Source organism: Pan troglodytes, chromosome 1 (genome assembly GCF_028858775.2).
Source record: "Pan troglodytes isolate AG18354 chromosome 1, NHGRI_mPanTro3-v2.0_pri, whole genome shotgun sequence".
In the NCBI taxonomy this organism is placed as follows: Eukaryota; Metazoa; Chordata; class Mammalia; order Primates; family Hominidae; genus Pan; species Pan troglodytes.
This window is the reverse complement of record NC_072398.2, coordinates 221,800,872-221,816,771: the sequence shown is the minus strand read 5'-3', so window position 1 is coordinate 221,816,771 and position 15,900 is coordinate 221,800,872. Positions and strand designations below refer to the sequence as shown.

Genomic DNA, 15,900 nt, shown 5'->3' with positions numbered 1-15,900 from the left:
CATGGAGAGAAAAGCATATTTTAAGAAGTGTTGGGGCTGGGCGCAGTGGCTGACACCTGTAATCCCAGCACTTTGGGAGGCCAAGGTGGGTGGATCATGAGGTCAGGAGTTCAAGACCAGCCTGGCCAAGATGATGAAACCCCATCTCTACTAAAAATACAAAAATTAGCCGGGCACAGTGGAAGGCGGCTGTAATTCCAGCTACTCGGAGGCTGAGGCAGGAGAATAGCTTGAACCTGGGAGGCAGAGGTTGCAGTGAGCTGAGATCGCACCGCTGCATTCCAGCCTGGGTGACAGAGCAAGACTCCATATAAAAAAAAAAAAAGAAGAAGTATTGGGCTGGGTGCAGTGGCTCACACCTGTAATCCCAGCACTTTGGGGAGCCGAGGTGGGCAGATCACTTGAGGTCAGGAGTTTGAGACCAGCCTGGCTAACATGGTGAAACCCTGTTTCTACTAAAAATACAAAAAATTAGCCAGGCATGGTGGTGTGCGCCTGTAATCCCAGCTACTCGGGAGGCTGAGGCAGGAGAATCGCTTGAACCCGGGAGGTGGAGGTTGCAGTGAGCCGAGATCGTGCCATTGCACTCCAGCTTGGGCAACAAGAGCGAAACTCCGTCTCAAAAAAAAAAAAAAAAAAAAAAGTGTTTTTGCTTCCTTTCACAGTGTGGTGTGTGTGCTGATTGTTGGGTATTTTCTATTTATATTGGCCATAAGCTGATTAGGGGCCTGCTTACTTGATTGTTTTAGAAGAGAGCTTTGGTGGGGCAGGGGGCGGTAAGTGCAGAAGGATGGACGATTGGCAAGCACTGGGGAAGAGGTTGTAAAATTGCATTTTCTTCTTTGGAAGCAGCAGTATCTTAGTTTGCTTTGGTATGTCTTAGTTTGGTTTGGTATGTCTTGTTTTCTGGGAAAGACAAAGGAAGAAGAAAATGACAGCTTTGCAGGTAAAGAAACTAAGAGGCTTCTCTCCCTCTATACCAAGAGTAGGCTGAAGACCCATGTCCAGAAGGCTGACAGAAAGGTGCCTGGGTGAAGAGCCACTGAGCTTGATGCTCAGGAATCTGAGGGCAGAGCTCCATGCCAGAGAAGTGGGATACCACATTGGTCCTGGGAGCCAAGAGGACCAGGATAGGGAGATGTTAAAGTGGCCTAGACTGTGTCTTTATGGGCAGATGCCAGTTCCATGGACAGACTGCATATCTGTCGTCCATGAAGCATTGTCTGTTAACACCATTTTCCATTAAAAAAGAAAAAAAATTCAGCATCTACTTAGAAAATAAAAAAAAAATAGCCGGGTGCAGTGGCTCACGCCTGTAATCCCAGCACTTTGGGAGGCCGAGGCAGGCGGATCACAAGGTCAGGAGATCGAGACCATCCTGGCTAACACGGTGAAACCCCATCTCTACTAAAAATACAAAAAATTAGCCGGGTGTGGTGGCGGGCGCCCGTAGACCCAGCTACTCGGGAGGCTGAGGCAGGAGAATGGCGTGAACCTGGGAGGTGGAGCTTGCAGTGAGCCGAGATCGCGCCACTGCACTCCAGCCTGGGCGACAGAGCGAGACTCCGTCTCAAAAAAATAAATAAATAAATAAAAAAGAAAATAAAAATAATAAAAATCCCATCAAAGTCACACTTCCCCCATGCAGTCAGTCTTTCCTAAGTAATTGCTCCCTCCTCTAACCTACCAGAATATGAGTCTGCATCTCACAAATTTAATGCTTCATTTTCTTGTTATTTTTTTCTTCTTTATTGAGGTAAAATTAATATATAACGTAAAAGTAACCATTTAAAAGTGTACCATTTTGTGGCATGTAGTACAGTCACAGCGTTGCACAGCCACCACCTCTACCTAGTTCCACTACACGTATCACCCCAAAAGGAAAACCCTTAAAGCAGTCACTGTCTAGACCCCCTTGCCCCAGCCCCTCGCAACCACAAATCTGCTTTCTGTCTCTCTTTTCCTATTTTTGGATTTACCTATTCACCTCTCCGGGATATTTCATATAAACGGACTTATACAGTGTGTAACCTTTTATGTCTGGCTTCCTTCACTTAGCATCATGTTTCAAGGTTCATTTGTGTTGTAGAATGTATCAGTATTTCATTCCTTTTTTTTTTTTTTTTTTTTTTTTTTGAGACGGAGTCTCGCTCTGTCGCCCAGGCTGGAGTGCAGTGGCGCGATCTCGGCTCACTGCAAGCTCTGCCTCCCGGGTTCACGCCATTCTCCTGCCTCAGCCTCCCGAGTAGCTGGGACTACAGGCGCCCGCTACCACGCCCGGCTAATTTTTTGTATTTTTTAGTAGAGACGGGGTTTCACCGTGTTAGCCAGGATGGTCTCGATCTCCTGACCTCGTGATCCGCCCGCCTCGGCCTCCCAAAGTGCTGGGATTACAGGCGTGAGCCACCGCGCCCAGCCTTTCATTCCTTTTTAAGGCTGAATAATATTTCATCGTATGGATATACCACCATTTGTTTATCCTCATCCATTGATAGACATTTGGGTTGTCTCCAGCCTTTGGCTCTTGCAAATAGTGCTGCTATGAACATTTGTGTAAAAGTATTTAAACACCTGTTTTCAGTTATTTTGGGTCTACACTTGGGAGTGGGATTGTTGGTCATGTGGTAATTCCATGTTTAACTTTTTGAGGGATGCCAGAATGTTTTCTACAGCTGCCGCCCATTTGACATTCCCACTGGCAATGTATAGGGTTTAAGTTTCCATTCTTTTTCATTTTTTTTCCTTGGTTTAGTTTATATTCTTTCCATCATGAAGTTTAAATTAAACATGTTAATTTGTTTTTGTTTCTTAAATACTCATCCTAGTGGGAGTGACGTGGTATTTCATTGTGGTTTTGATTTGTATTTCCCTAATGTCAAATACCATTGGAGACCTTTTCATGTGCTTCCTGGCCATTTTTATATTTTCTTGGGAGCAATGTCTATTCATGTTCTTTGCCCATTTTTTAATTGAGTTGTTTGTGTTTTTGTTGTTGAGTTGGAAGAGTTCTTTTTTTCTGTTTCTTTTTTTTTTTTTTTTTTTTTTTGAGACGGAGTCTCCCTCTGTTGCCCAGGCTGGAGTGCAGTGGTGCGATCTCAGCTCACTGCAACCTCCACCTCCCAGATTCAAGCAATTCTCTTGCCTCAGCCTCCCAAATAGCTGGGACTACAGGCATGCACCATCACGCCTGGCTAATTTTTTTTGTATTTTTAGTAGAGACGGGGTTTCACCATGTTAGCCAGGATGGTCTCGATCTCCTGACCTCATGATCTGCCTGCCTCGGCCTCCCAAAGTGCTGGGATTACAGGCGTGAGCCACCGCGCCCAACCAGAAGAGTTCTTTATGTATTCTGGATGCTAGGTGATATCAGATGATACATGTATCATTGGATATATGATTTGCAGATATTCTTGTGTTAGTCCATTGCATCACTATACAGAAATACCCAAGGCTAGGTACTTTATGAAGAAAAGAGGTTTAGGCCGAGCACAGTGGCTCATGCCTGTAATCCCACCACTTTGGGAGGCCAAGGTGGGCAGATCACTTGAGGTCAGGAGATCGAGACCAGCCTGGCCAACATGGCAAAACCCTGTCTCTACTAAAAATACAAAAAAAATTAGCCAGCCGTGGTGGCGCACACCTGAAATCCCAGCTACTCAGGAGGTGGAGGCTTCAGTGAGCCGAGAACGTGCCTCTGCACTCCAGCCTGGGTGACAAAGTGAGACTCCGTCTCAAAAATTAAAATTAAAATTAACTGGGCGTAGTGGCATGCACCTGTAGTCCCAGCTACTTGGGTGGCTAAGGTGAGAGGATTGCTTGAGCCCAGGAGTTTGAGGCTGCAGTGAGCCATGATTGCACCACTGCACTCCAGCCTGAGTGACAGAATGAGACTCTGTCTCAAAATATATATATATATTTATAGTAAAACATATATGGCAAAAACACTGGCCACTTGTTTTGCGATGGTGATACAAATACAAATATATATCATCACTAAGCAAGTGGCCAGTGTTTTTGCCATATATGTTTTACTATAAATACAAACTACAGCATACTTTACTGTTTGGCATGGCAGTGATTTTTATGAATTAGGCACCTGTGAGGTAGATGTTACTCTGCCCATTTTACACTCAAAGAACCTGGGCTCAGGAGGGTTCAGATTTGCCTACGACTGCACAGCTGGTAGGTGGTAGAGCCAGAATTCAGGTTCAGATTTGTCTGGGTCCACGGTGGGCGCCTGACCTCCACTCCACATCTTCCCTTCCTGGGGACATAAATCGTGTCTGTTCCCAGGCCTATTCATCAGTTCACCAGGGTGGTCTAACGTCCATGGAGCCCCTGACATGTGCTAGTGCTGAACTAAATGAGCCTGAAGAAGCTTGAAAGTGAACAGGAGAAGGCTCCTCCAGAGTATGAACAATAGTGGATTGTTTTTACCATGCTTACCTTTGTGGAAGAGAGCTGAAATTTTCACCTCTTCTTTCTTATAGGCTGCCAGGGCACAGTGCCCCCCAAGGACTGAAATAGACTAGATTTCCTTCTCTTTTTAATGTTTAAACTTTAAAAGAAATGCGTGCTAGCTGTAAAAATTCAAAAAAAAAGCCCGTCTGCCTCAGTCCTGCAGCCCTCTCCAGAGGGAGTGACCTCGTACAGTTTGGCACATATTATTCCAGTCTTTATCCATTTGTAAGCATAAAAAGTGCATACTTTTATGTGGCTATAAATGCATAAAGACAGATATATAAAATATATGAGTGTATATATAATTTTAGGGCTTTTTTAGTGGGGGAAAATCCACAAATGGATAATACTTTGGATATTTTCTGCAACTCGCTTTTTTCCACCTGACGTACATTTACGTCTCACATTGCCATTCCTCCTTTGCAGAGATCCTACAGTAAGGAATTGTTTGAAGAAGTTATTTCAAAGATGCGGAAGGCAGGGATCAAATCCACAATAGCGATAGAAAAATTTAAGCTGCTCGCCGAGAAAGTGGAGGAGATAGTGGCCAAGAACGCACGCGCAGAAATCGACTACAGCGACGCTCCTGATGAGTTCAGAGGCAAGTGGACTCGTCGTTTTCATGCTGATTTCTTTTGAGTTAACTGGAAATGGATAACATTACAAGAGGACGCCCTGTGCTATTAATTTTTAATGGTGTGCTAGAGCTGCTTTTTGAGACAATTTGTCTTAAATTACATTTGCCTATTTTTAGCTCATATTGTAAATTGAGAGGAAGAAACATCCTTAGCTTAGCCTGACTTAAAGCCAGATAACAACCCTGAAGATTCTAAGGGCAGGGCTGCCTTTGCAAGTGGGGATTCACATTTTCAAAGAATTCCCAGAAGTCCTAAGACAAAGAATTCCAGCCTGCCGTCCTCGCCACGGAGCCTGTGGGGCCTGCTGCTGGGTCTGTCCCAGGCTCTTTCTTCTCTGTTCCCTCCCCCCAGCAGTAGCTGACAAAGAAGCGCCTTCCCCTTACAAAAGGCAATGTATATGCCTTTATTGAAGGCTGATTTCCTTCTAAATCTGGGGGCCTCACAGGGGCCCTTTGATTGCTGTTCCTTTGGATAGATTTTTCGCCGGTAGAACGGGTTTTGTTTTCTTTTTCAGTCGTGGGCTCTCAGTAGATTAGAGTTTGCTTTGCTTTGTCCCCGCAGACCCTCTGATGGACACCCTCATGACAGACCCCGTGCGGCTGCCCTCTGGCACCATCATGGACCGCTCCATCATCCTGCGGCACCTGCTCAACTCCCCCACGGACCCCTTCAACCGGCAGACGCTGACAGAGAGCATGCTGGAACCAGGTAGAGGAGGGTGCAGTTTGAGGTGCAGCGCTGGCGTCAGTACCAAGAGATAAAGCCCAAGTCACATATTGGAGATGAAGCAGAAGGGAAATTTATCAAATGCAGAAACTACCTACTTTATGACACTCTGTAGCAAAGACCCAAAACACTCTTGGCCCTTTTTCCCTGCAGACATCCAGTCCCTCCCTCTCATGTCCCAGTCCTTCTGGAGTCTTCGGCTCAATGAGGGAAAGAATGGCCTTTTCTTCCCATTTATACAGAGCGACAAGCATCCTCTCTCAGGAAGAGCCCTCCCATCTGGGGCATTAATCCTCCTTTTTTTCTTTTCTCAGTGCCAGAACTGAAAGAGCAGATTCAGGCGTGGATGAGAGAGAAACAGAACAGCGATCACTAAACCGTTCCGCCGCCCACCCTCTGCTAGACACAGCCAAGGCCAACGAGGCAAGCAGAAGCAGCGGCCGCAGTGAAGCTGCCGTTCATGTGTTGGAGGCCAAATGTGGCAAACCACCCCAGGCCCACCCAGAGCGAGCAAACGCTGAGACCTGAAAGGACATGGATGAGAAGAGGAGCCCGCTTCCTGTACATATATTTAAGTGACAAACACGGTCAAAAGCTTAAGGGACAGGTTTTATGGTTGCTTGTGTAATAAAGCACGTCCTTCGTATGTCACAGTTTGGGGCAACGGAAGTCTTTTAGTGATGGCTAATGGGTCTGGGCAGCATCCCTTCATGAATTTTTTTTAAATCCAATATCCGTTGATTTGATTGTGATTAGAGAACCTTGGACATTTTGCTGCTAAAGAATCTTTTTTCCCCTCTCCCCCTTCCTGACCCTACTTGCACTGCTGTGGATTTTTTTAAGAGAAGCAAAAACAAAAGTAAACTCCTTTCCCTGGCCCTCCAAACATATATTCTGTGAGATAACTGTGCCTGCTACCAAGTGTTAATCCTGGGATCGTATTTTTATATCATATTCACATATTTGTTTTTTTAATTGGTGTTAGATGACATGATTAATAAAAAAGGCAAGATATTTTCAGAATTTGAATTTCAGTTTTTTTTTCTTTTGAAATGTCCCTTTAAGATTTTTTTATTCTAAACAAAATAAAGAAAATCCTGCTGCTCTGGTCCTTGTGATAAGCCTCTATTCGGCATCTGAGGAGCAGCTGCAGCAAAATCTAGGGGTGTAAGTGTATCAGGACTTATGTGACTTATCATATTTTGGGGAGATGAGGGTTGGGTTTTTTTTTTTAATGCTACGTGACAGTTCGAAACCTTCACAGTTATCCTCTGGGGGTAAATCAATTCTTCAACCCTTGGGTGTGTGAGTTTGAGGCAGGGTCATTTGTATGATGTGTTTGGCCTTACCAAAGCAAAAGAGGGTGCAAGAATGTGGGAGTATGTCTGCCGGTTTCAACACACACAGACAAACACAGCCACACGCGCACACAAGTATAAGACTTTTTGTATTACTGCTCCCTACTTAACATACTTGAATTCTTGAATTTCCTTTGGGGTAAAAAAAAAAAAAAAGGATTTGAAACCATAAAGTGTTCTGAAGAAATTAAGTCTATAAAAAACATACTTTCTTTTTTCTTTTCCTTTTTTCCCCTCCACAGACAATGTCCTCTGTTGAATTCCTAACGCAAACTACAATAAATGGTGATACACATTCAGAAGAAATCTTCTTTGAGTCTCTTCTCTTTTGTGGAAAAAAAAAAGGGCAGGGTGGGTGGGTAAACAAGAGCCAAGTGAGTTTGCATGTGGTGAATGATCTTTCCTGGATCCAGTTAGGAGCTGCTATTTTTAAAAGAAAACTTTCTTATTCATGTCAGTCTCGACATTTGGTTCTCATTTCACTGTTTGCTGATTTGAGGGGGTAAGCTTTGTCATATTCAGTCTTCTGCCTTTCTTGAGTTTCTTCTGCTTTATCTCAAGTATCTTCCCTGACCTTCAAGATTCTTCCTCAGGCCGGGCCCGGTGGCTCACGCCTGTAATCCCAGCACTTTGGGAGGCTGAGGCGGGTGGATCACCTGACGTCAGGAATTCGAGACCAGCCTGGCCAGCATGGTGAAACCCCATCTCTACTAAAAATACAAAAAATTAGCCGGGCATAGTGGCAGCGCCTGTAGTCCCAGCTACTCGGGAGGCTGAGACAGGAGAATTGCTTGAACCTGGGAGGTGGAGGTTGCAGTGAGCCGAGATGACGTCATCACACTCCAGCCTGGGTGACAGCGAGACTCCGTCTCAAAAAAGAAAAAATATATATTTATATATATTTACATATATATTTATTTATATATTTACATATATTTATTTATATATATTTTTATATATTTACATATATATTTATTTATATATATTTTTATATATATATAAAATGGCCAGGCGCGGTGGCTCACGCCTGTAATCCCAGCACTTTGGGAGGCCAAGGCAGGTGTATCATCTGAGGTCAGGAGTTCTAGACCAGCCTGGCCAACATGGTGGAACCCCATCTCAACTGAAAATACAAAAATTAGCTGGGCGTGGTGGTGGGTGCCTATAATCCCAGCTACTCGGGGGGCCGAGGCAGGAGAATTGCTTGAACCCAGGAGGTGGAGGTTGCAGTGAGCTGAGATCGCGCCATCGCACTCCAGCCTAGGGGACAAGAGTGAGACTTCGTCTCAAAAAATAGATAGATAGATAGATAGATACAATAAATAAGGAAAAAGTTCATGATAGCAAAAATTTTAGGCAATATAAACAAAAAGAAAAAAAAATCCATATTCTCACCATGCAGAAGATTCTGTTTAATTGGGTTTACTTTTTACTAAACTTACATATCTAAGCTTAGTGCCTCTAGAATTAGGATACTGACTGGCATCTTGCCTAATTTTGTTTGTGTGGTTATCTGACCAGTGTGTACTGCTTGTCTCCTCTCCATCCCAGATTCCAAACTCTTATTTTAATCCTCCAGTTGTCCCCGTGAATGTAATAAAATGCTGCTTTATACCGCCATATGCACTTGTCGTTTTGAATAATTCAGAGGTTTCAAGGACCTGCCGGATAGGACAGAGACACAGTCAGTCTCCTGCCTGTACTATCTATAGGGGGAAGATGGTTTGGGTTTCCATTTTTAGAGTCTCAAGAGTTGCTGTTTTGTGTTTGTCTGCAGTCTCTTAATTGTGGATATTGAAATAAATCCCAAAATATATTAAAAGTAGGTCTTGGCTAAAAGGAAGATTGTCAAATAAGAGAATCAGATTGGCAGAAGAGAAATGATCCTTGAGAGAGATGATTAAAATCTGCCTTGTGTTGTGACTCAGTGTTGTGTAGATTTTAAAAAGATATTGATTGAATATCTTTTGAAAAAAAAAGCTGAGCACACCGTTCACTTTTTGTAACCTCTGGGTTTGGTACATCGAGTAGTGAATTTCACAGCAATTTGATTGGAGTGCTAAAGTGACATGAATAGGCCTCATTTGAGTAGGTACTTTTTTTGTTTTTTGGTTTTTTTCAGACGGAGTCTCGCTCCGTCACCCAGGCTGGAGTGCAGTGGCGCAATTTTGGCTCATTGCAACCTCCACCTTCCAGGTTCAAGTGATTCTCCTGCCTTAGCCTCCCGAGTAGCTGGGACTAGAGCACATGCCACCATGTCCAGCTAATTTTTTTTTTTTTTTTTTTAGTAGAGATGGGGTTTCACCATGTTGGCCAGGCTGGTCTTGAACTCCAGACCTCAAGTGATCCACCTGCCTCAGCCTCCCGAAGTGCTGGGATTACAGGCGTGAGCCACCACACCAGGCCTCAAGGTACGTTTTTGATTGAAGGAGACACAGTAGCCTATGAGCTTGATGCTGGTGTCAGATAGTGTTGGTGAAGAAAGTCATTCTGAATTGGTGATGATCATTTGCATTTCATGAGCATATTCTATGTGCAAGCCACTCTTTTTTTTTTTTTTTTTTTGAGACGGAGTCTTGCTCTGTCGCCCAGGCTGGAGTGCAGTGGCGCGATCTCGGCTCACTGCAAGCTCCGCCTCCCGGGTTCAGCCATTCTCCTGCCTCAGCCTCCCGAGTAGCTGGGACTACAGGCGCCCACCACCACGCCCGGCTAATTTTTTGTATTTTTAGTAGAGACGGGGTTTCACCGTGTTAGCCAGGATGGTCTTGATCTCCTGACCTCGTGATCCGCCTGCCTTGGCCTCCCAAAGTGCTGGGATTACAGGCGTGAGCCACCGCGCCCGGCCAAGCCACTCTTACATGTATTATTATTATTATTATTATTTTTGAGACAGAGTCTTGCTCTGTCGCCCAGGCTGGAGTGCAGTGGCGCGATCTCGGCTCACTGCAAGCTCCGCCTCCCAGGTTCACGCCATTCTCCTGCCTCAGCCTCCCGAGTAGCTGGGACTACAGGTGTCCGCCACCATGCCCAGCTAATTTTTTGTATTTTTAGTAGAGACAGGGTTTCACCGTGTTAGCCAGGGTGGTCTCGATCTCCCGACCTCGTGATCCACCTGCCTCGGCCTCCCAAAGTGCTGGGATTACAGACAAGAGCCACCGCACCCGGCCACATGTATTAATTAATTTAACCCTCCACTACCATAATGTAGTGGAACTGGCACATGAATCTAGGCCATCTGGCCTTTCCAGCCTCATCTCTTCCCGACTCCTGCTGTATGGCAGAGTTCCAGAATGCTAAAAGTTCAGAATAGCTCAGAATGCCCAAGGAGAAGCAGCATAGCATTTTGGAAGGGACTTTGGCCTTGAGATCAGCTCTAGACCTAACCCCCATTTTAAACAATTAGATAACTTCAATATCACGGCTTTCATTCGTTACTAGCCACTCACGTTGACCCCAGATGTATATCTCAAACCCCCACTTCTCTCCTGTACTGTACATACTGGCCATCTCAGATGACTAAAAGGTCCTCAGACTTAACATATCCCAACCTGAACTCTGTACATTTCACCCCACGCCCGCTCCTCTTAGTCTCCTCATCACAGTAAATGACAACTCCATCCTTCCAAGTCGCTCAGGCCACAAACCTTCGAGTCATCCTTGACTCCGCTGTTGTGCTCTCCTCCTATGTCCAATCTGTCCACAAATCTCTCTGCTCAGCTGGGTGCAGTGGCTCACGCCTGCAATCCTAGCACTTTGGGAGACCAAGGTGGGTGGATCACCTGAGGGCAGGAGTTCGAGACCAGCCTGGCCAACATGGTGAAACCCCGTCTCTACTAAAAATACAAAAATTAGCTGGGCATGGTGGCGGGCTTCTGTAATCCCAGCTGCTTGGGAGGCTGAGGCACAAGAATCACTTGAACCCGGGAGGCGGAGGTTGCAGTGAGCTGAGATCGGGCCACTGTACTCCAGCCTGGGCTACAAAGTGAGACTCTGTCTAAACAAACAAACAAAAAAATCCCTCTGTTCTACCTACAAAATGTATCCCAGAACTCGACTACTTCTCCCCAGGTCCCCTCCTGTCACTTTGGTTTGAGTTGCTGCTGCTGGCTCTCTCCTGGATTATTCCAACAGCATCACTGGTCCTCCTGCCTCTCCCCTTAACCTCCTTTCTCAGAAAAGCAGGTAGGATGATCTTGTTAAAACTTTGGCTGGGCGTGGTGGCTCACACCTGTAATCCCAGCACTTTGGGAGGCTGAGGTGGGCAGATCACGTGAGGTCAGGAGTTCGAGACCAGCCTGGCCAACATGGTGAAACCCCATCTCTACTAAAAATACAAAAATTAGCCAGGCATGGTGGCACGCGCCTGTAATCCCAGCTACCTAGGAGGCTGAGGCAGGAGAATCACTTGAACCCTGGAGGCAGAGGTTGCAGTGAGCCAAGATGACGCCACTGCACTATAGCTTGGGTGACAGAGTGAGACTCCATCTCAAAACAAACAAACAAACAAATACCCTCCATCTAATAATCCCGAGAACCTTGTGGTAGATACTCACTCTACAGACGAAGAAACCAAAATTCAGAGAGGTTATGTTACTTGCCTGTGACCACACAGCCTCTCATTGAAATCACTGCAGCTCAGCCTTTTCTCCCTGCCCCCAAATGCTATAAGCCACTCTTGGGAGAATAAAGAAACACCAGCGAGAGCTTTGCTTCCGTCTTTCCAACCCCTGTGGGATACCAGGATGAATAAAGAAACTGTAGTGTTGCCGGTTTCCAGCAGGCAGTCTCTAAATCTTCCGTCCTTCTGTATTGCGTATTGCTTTTTATGATGGTTTCAATTATTTATGCTGTTTTGTTGAAAGCTAAGCACGTTGGAGAAATGGCCAGTAATGGAAAAGTAAAAAGGGGGCAGGCAGACTGCATTGTGGTTGAACGTGGTATCTCCAACCTTGCAAGACCTCGAAAGTCTGTTGGTGTAGAGAGAGAGAGAGAGAGAGTGTGTGTGTGTGTGTGTGTGTGTGTGTGTGTGTGTGAGAGAGAGAGAGAGAGAGAGAGAAAAGGAAAGAGAGAGCTGGTTGATGCTCAGGGCTTATCTGGTCACTAGGTCTCTGGTCTCTGTTCCCTGCACTGATGGGTTTGCAGCCTCTTTGGAGATTATTTCTCTACCTTTCAGTCTTTTTGTAAAATGAGCATGTTACCTGTCAATATCACAGGTGTAGAAAGAAATTGCTGATGTCATCGCTTTTTTAAAAACTTTGAGCTCTTGTAAGGAAAAGCCTGCTATAAATAAGCAGGGTTAATTTTTAGTTACAAACACAGTCAATTGTTTATATAAATATTATAGATCTAAATGCTTGGGCTGGGCACAGTGGCTCACGCCTGTAATCCCAGCACTTTGGGAGGCTGAGGCAGGCAGATCACCTCAGGTCAGGAATTCAAGACCAGCCTGGCCAACATGGTGAAACCCCATCTTTACTAAAAATACAAAAATTAGCCAGGCGTGGTTGTACTGCCTGTCATCCCAGCTACTCAGGAGGCTGAGGCAGGAGAATCGCTTGAACCTGGGAGTCGGAGGTTGCAGTGAGCCAAGATCGCACCACTGCACTCCAGCCTGGGTGACAGAGGAAGACTCCATCTCAAAACAAAATTAAATTAAAAATAAATAAATGCCTAGCTTCTTCCTTAGAGTTGCCTTGTCTTAGAGGGCTGTGTTTCACTGTCTTTGCTTACAATCTAGGGAGGCCTTCAGTGATGCAAAAACGTTTTTCTTTTTATTTGAAAGAGAGTCTCACTCTGTTGCCCAGGCTGGTCTCGAACTCCTGACCTCAAGTGATCCACCCACCTCAGCCTCCCAAAGTGCTGGGATTACAAGTGTGAGTCACAGCGCCCTACCAGGGTTTTTTTGTTGTTGTTATTTTGAGACAGGGTCTCTGTTGCCCAGGCTGGAGTGCAGTGGCACAATCATGGCTCACTGCAGCCTCAACCTACTGGCCTCAAGCAATTCTCCCACCACGCCGGCTAATTTTTAAATTGTTTGTAGAGACAGGTTCTCCCTATGTTGCCCAGGCGGGTCTCAAACACCTGGGATCAAGCAAGCCCCCTGCCTTGCCTTCCCAAAGTGTTAGGATTACACATGTGAGCCACCATGCCTGACACATTTTTCTTTACCATGGGCTAGAGTGCAGCGGTGCCATCATGGCTCATTACAGCCTGGACCTCCCAGGATCAGACAATTCTCGAGCCTCAGCCTCCTGAGTAAATGGGACTACAGGACTACAGGTGCACTTCACTATGCCTGGCTAATTTTCTTTTCTTTCTTTCTTTTTTTTATTTTATTTTTTTGAGACGAAGTCTCACTCTGTCACCAGGCTGGAATGCAGTGGCACAATCTGGACTCACTGCAACCTCCGCCTCCAGGTTCAAGTGATTTTCCTGCCTCAGACTCCCAAGAAGCAGCTGAGACTACAGGTGCATACCACCACGCCCAGCTAATTTTTTTTGCATTTTTAGTAGAGACAGGGTTTCACTATGTTGGCCAGGATGGTCTCGATCTCTTGACCTCGTGATCTGACTGTCTTGGCCTCCCAAAGTGCTGGGATTACAGGCGTGAGCTACCATGCCCGGCCATGCCTGACTAATTTTTTAAATTATTTTCGTAGACACAGGGTCTCCCTATGTTGCCCAGGCTGGTCTCGAACTCCTGGACTCCAAGTGATTTGCCCAACTCAGCCTCCAAAGTGCTGGGATTACAGGCATGAACGACTGTGCCCAGCACCAGTTGATTTCTTTAGGATGATTGAGAAATCCTGTGGCAGCCAAAGGAGCCTCATCTGCAGGTCTCTCCATGCCTATTGCTTTGTGTCTGATAAATCTAGGGTGCAAACAATATTTCACCTAGAGCATTGCAGGCTGGCCTGATGTTATGACCGTTTATCTCAAATTTTTGTGGCCGGGTGCAGTGGCTCACGCCTGTAATCCCAGCACTTTGGAAGGCCGAGGCAGGTGAATCACCTGAAGTCAGGAGTTCGAGACCAGCCTGGCCAACATGGTTGAACCCCATCTCTTCTAAAAATACAAAAATTAGCTGGGTGAGGTGGCACATGCCTGTAATCCCAGCTACTTGGAGGCTGAGGCAGGAGAATCACTTGAACCTGAGAGGCGAAGGTTGCAGTGAGTGGAGATCATGCCATTGCACTCCAGCCTGGGAAACAAGAGTGAAACTCTATCTCAAAAAAAAAAAAAAAGGGGGGGTGCATATCCATTTAAATGGCAAAAAAAGGGGTGGAGGGAGATGAGATGAATCAAATTGGTGGATTAGGAGCCAGGCACTGATGAAAATAAGATACTTCTAGTAAAAACTGGACGATTTAATGTGTGTGCAGAGTTGGAACTGAGAGTCCATTCCTGCAGAGAAAAATATGGGCTCATTATAGACCAGGATTAAATTCAAACCCCAAATCCCAACTTTCCTATTAATTGACTTGCTTGGGAACTCAGACAGTCAGGAAGGTAGCAAGTGAGGGGAATAAAAATCAAGTTTCTTAGTTCTTACCAATTTTCCTTTTGACCAAATCAAGGACAGAGTCCCAGTTGAAGGGGAAAAAAGGAAACAAATCTTTAAAGAAAGATAAGCAATTTCTGTTTCTCTTTGCCAGGAGTGGACTAAGAGCCTGAAATTGCTGCCAAGTAACCTCTTTGGCCATAAATATCTCATCTTTTTTCTTGTTACAAACTGTATCCTTTTGTTCAAGCGCACTCATTCTTGGCCATTCTTGGCGGGGATGCAGGTATGACCTAATTTTGATGTAAAGCGTGTGGGAGAATTAACTTTCAAAGTAACACATCTGAAGCTGGGATGTTTGCAGCAGAGAGGATGAATGTGGTTGAATCAGCCACTTAGAATGTTACCTCGCTATTGATAGAATTTCAGATTTTTTCCTCCTCCTTTCTTTATTTTTGTTAGTTAATACTTAGTCAATCTCTGTTTGTTTCACATATTCTTTTTTTTTTTTTTTGAGACGGAGTTATGCTCTTGTCACCCAGGCTGGAGTGCACTGGCTCAATCTCGGCTCACTGCAACCTCTGCCTCAAGGGTTCAAGTGATTCTCCTGCCTCAGCCTCCTAAGTAGCTGGGATTACAGGCGTGCGCCACCACACCTAGCTAATTTTGTATTTTAGTAGAGACGGGGTTTCACCATGTTGGTCAGGCTGGTCTCGTACTCCTGACCTCGTGTGCTGGGATTACAGGCGTGAGCCACCGTGCCTGGCCCTCTTTTTTTTTTTTTTTTTGAGATGGAGTTTTCGCTCTTGTTGCCCAGGCTGCAGTGCAGTGGCGCTATCTCGACTCACCGCAACCTCCGCCTCCTGGGTTCAAGCAATTCTCCTGCCTCAGCCTTTCAAGTAGCTGGGATTACAGGCAAATGCCACCACACCCAGCTAATTTTTTTAGTATTTTTAGTGGAGACGGGGTTTCACCATGTTGGCCAGACTGGTCTCAAATTTCTGACCTCAGATGATCCACCCACCTCAGCCTCCCAAAGTGCTGGGATTACAGGCGTGAGCCACTGTGTCTGGCTGTTTCATGTATTCTAAGGGGAAATCCAGTGTTGTGCTTTAGAGCATGAGGTTTGGAGCCAGGGGTTGCTGGATTTGAATCCTGTCTCCACCACTGTTGACTGTGACCATAAATAAATTACTTACCTCTGTGTTCACTTCCT

At 45.5% G+C, this 15,900-nt stretch overlaps 1 protein-coding gene across 7 annotated transcripts in view; it reads left to right on the top strand.

Moving 5' to 3' along the window:
- Nucleotides 1-7,489, top strand: part of UBE4B (ubiquitination factor E4B) — a 148,777-nt gene extending 141,288 nt beyond the window's left edge. For all 7 annotated transcript variants that reach the window (XM_024356276.2, XM_063786433.1, XM_024356272.3 and 4 more), the window contains 3 exons: nt 4,888-5,062; nt 5,661-5,807; nt 6,140-7,489. In XM_024356276.2, coding sequence (XP_024212044.1) covers nt 4,888-5,062; nt 5,661-5,807; nt 6,140-6,201 — 384 coding nt within the window. In that variant the 3' untranslated portion in view covers nt 6,202-7,489. The remainder of the gene's footprint in view (nt 1-4,887; nt 5,063-5,660; nt 5,808-6,139) is intronic.
- Nucleotides 7,490-15,900: the final 8,411 nt, after the last annotated feature.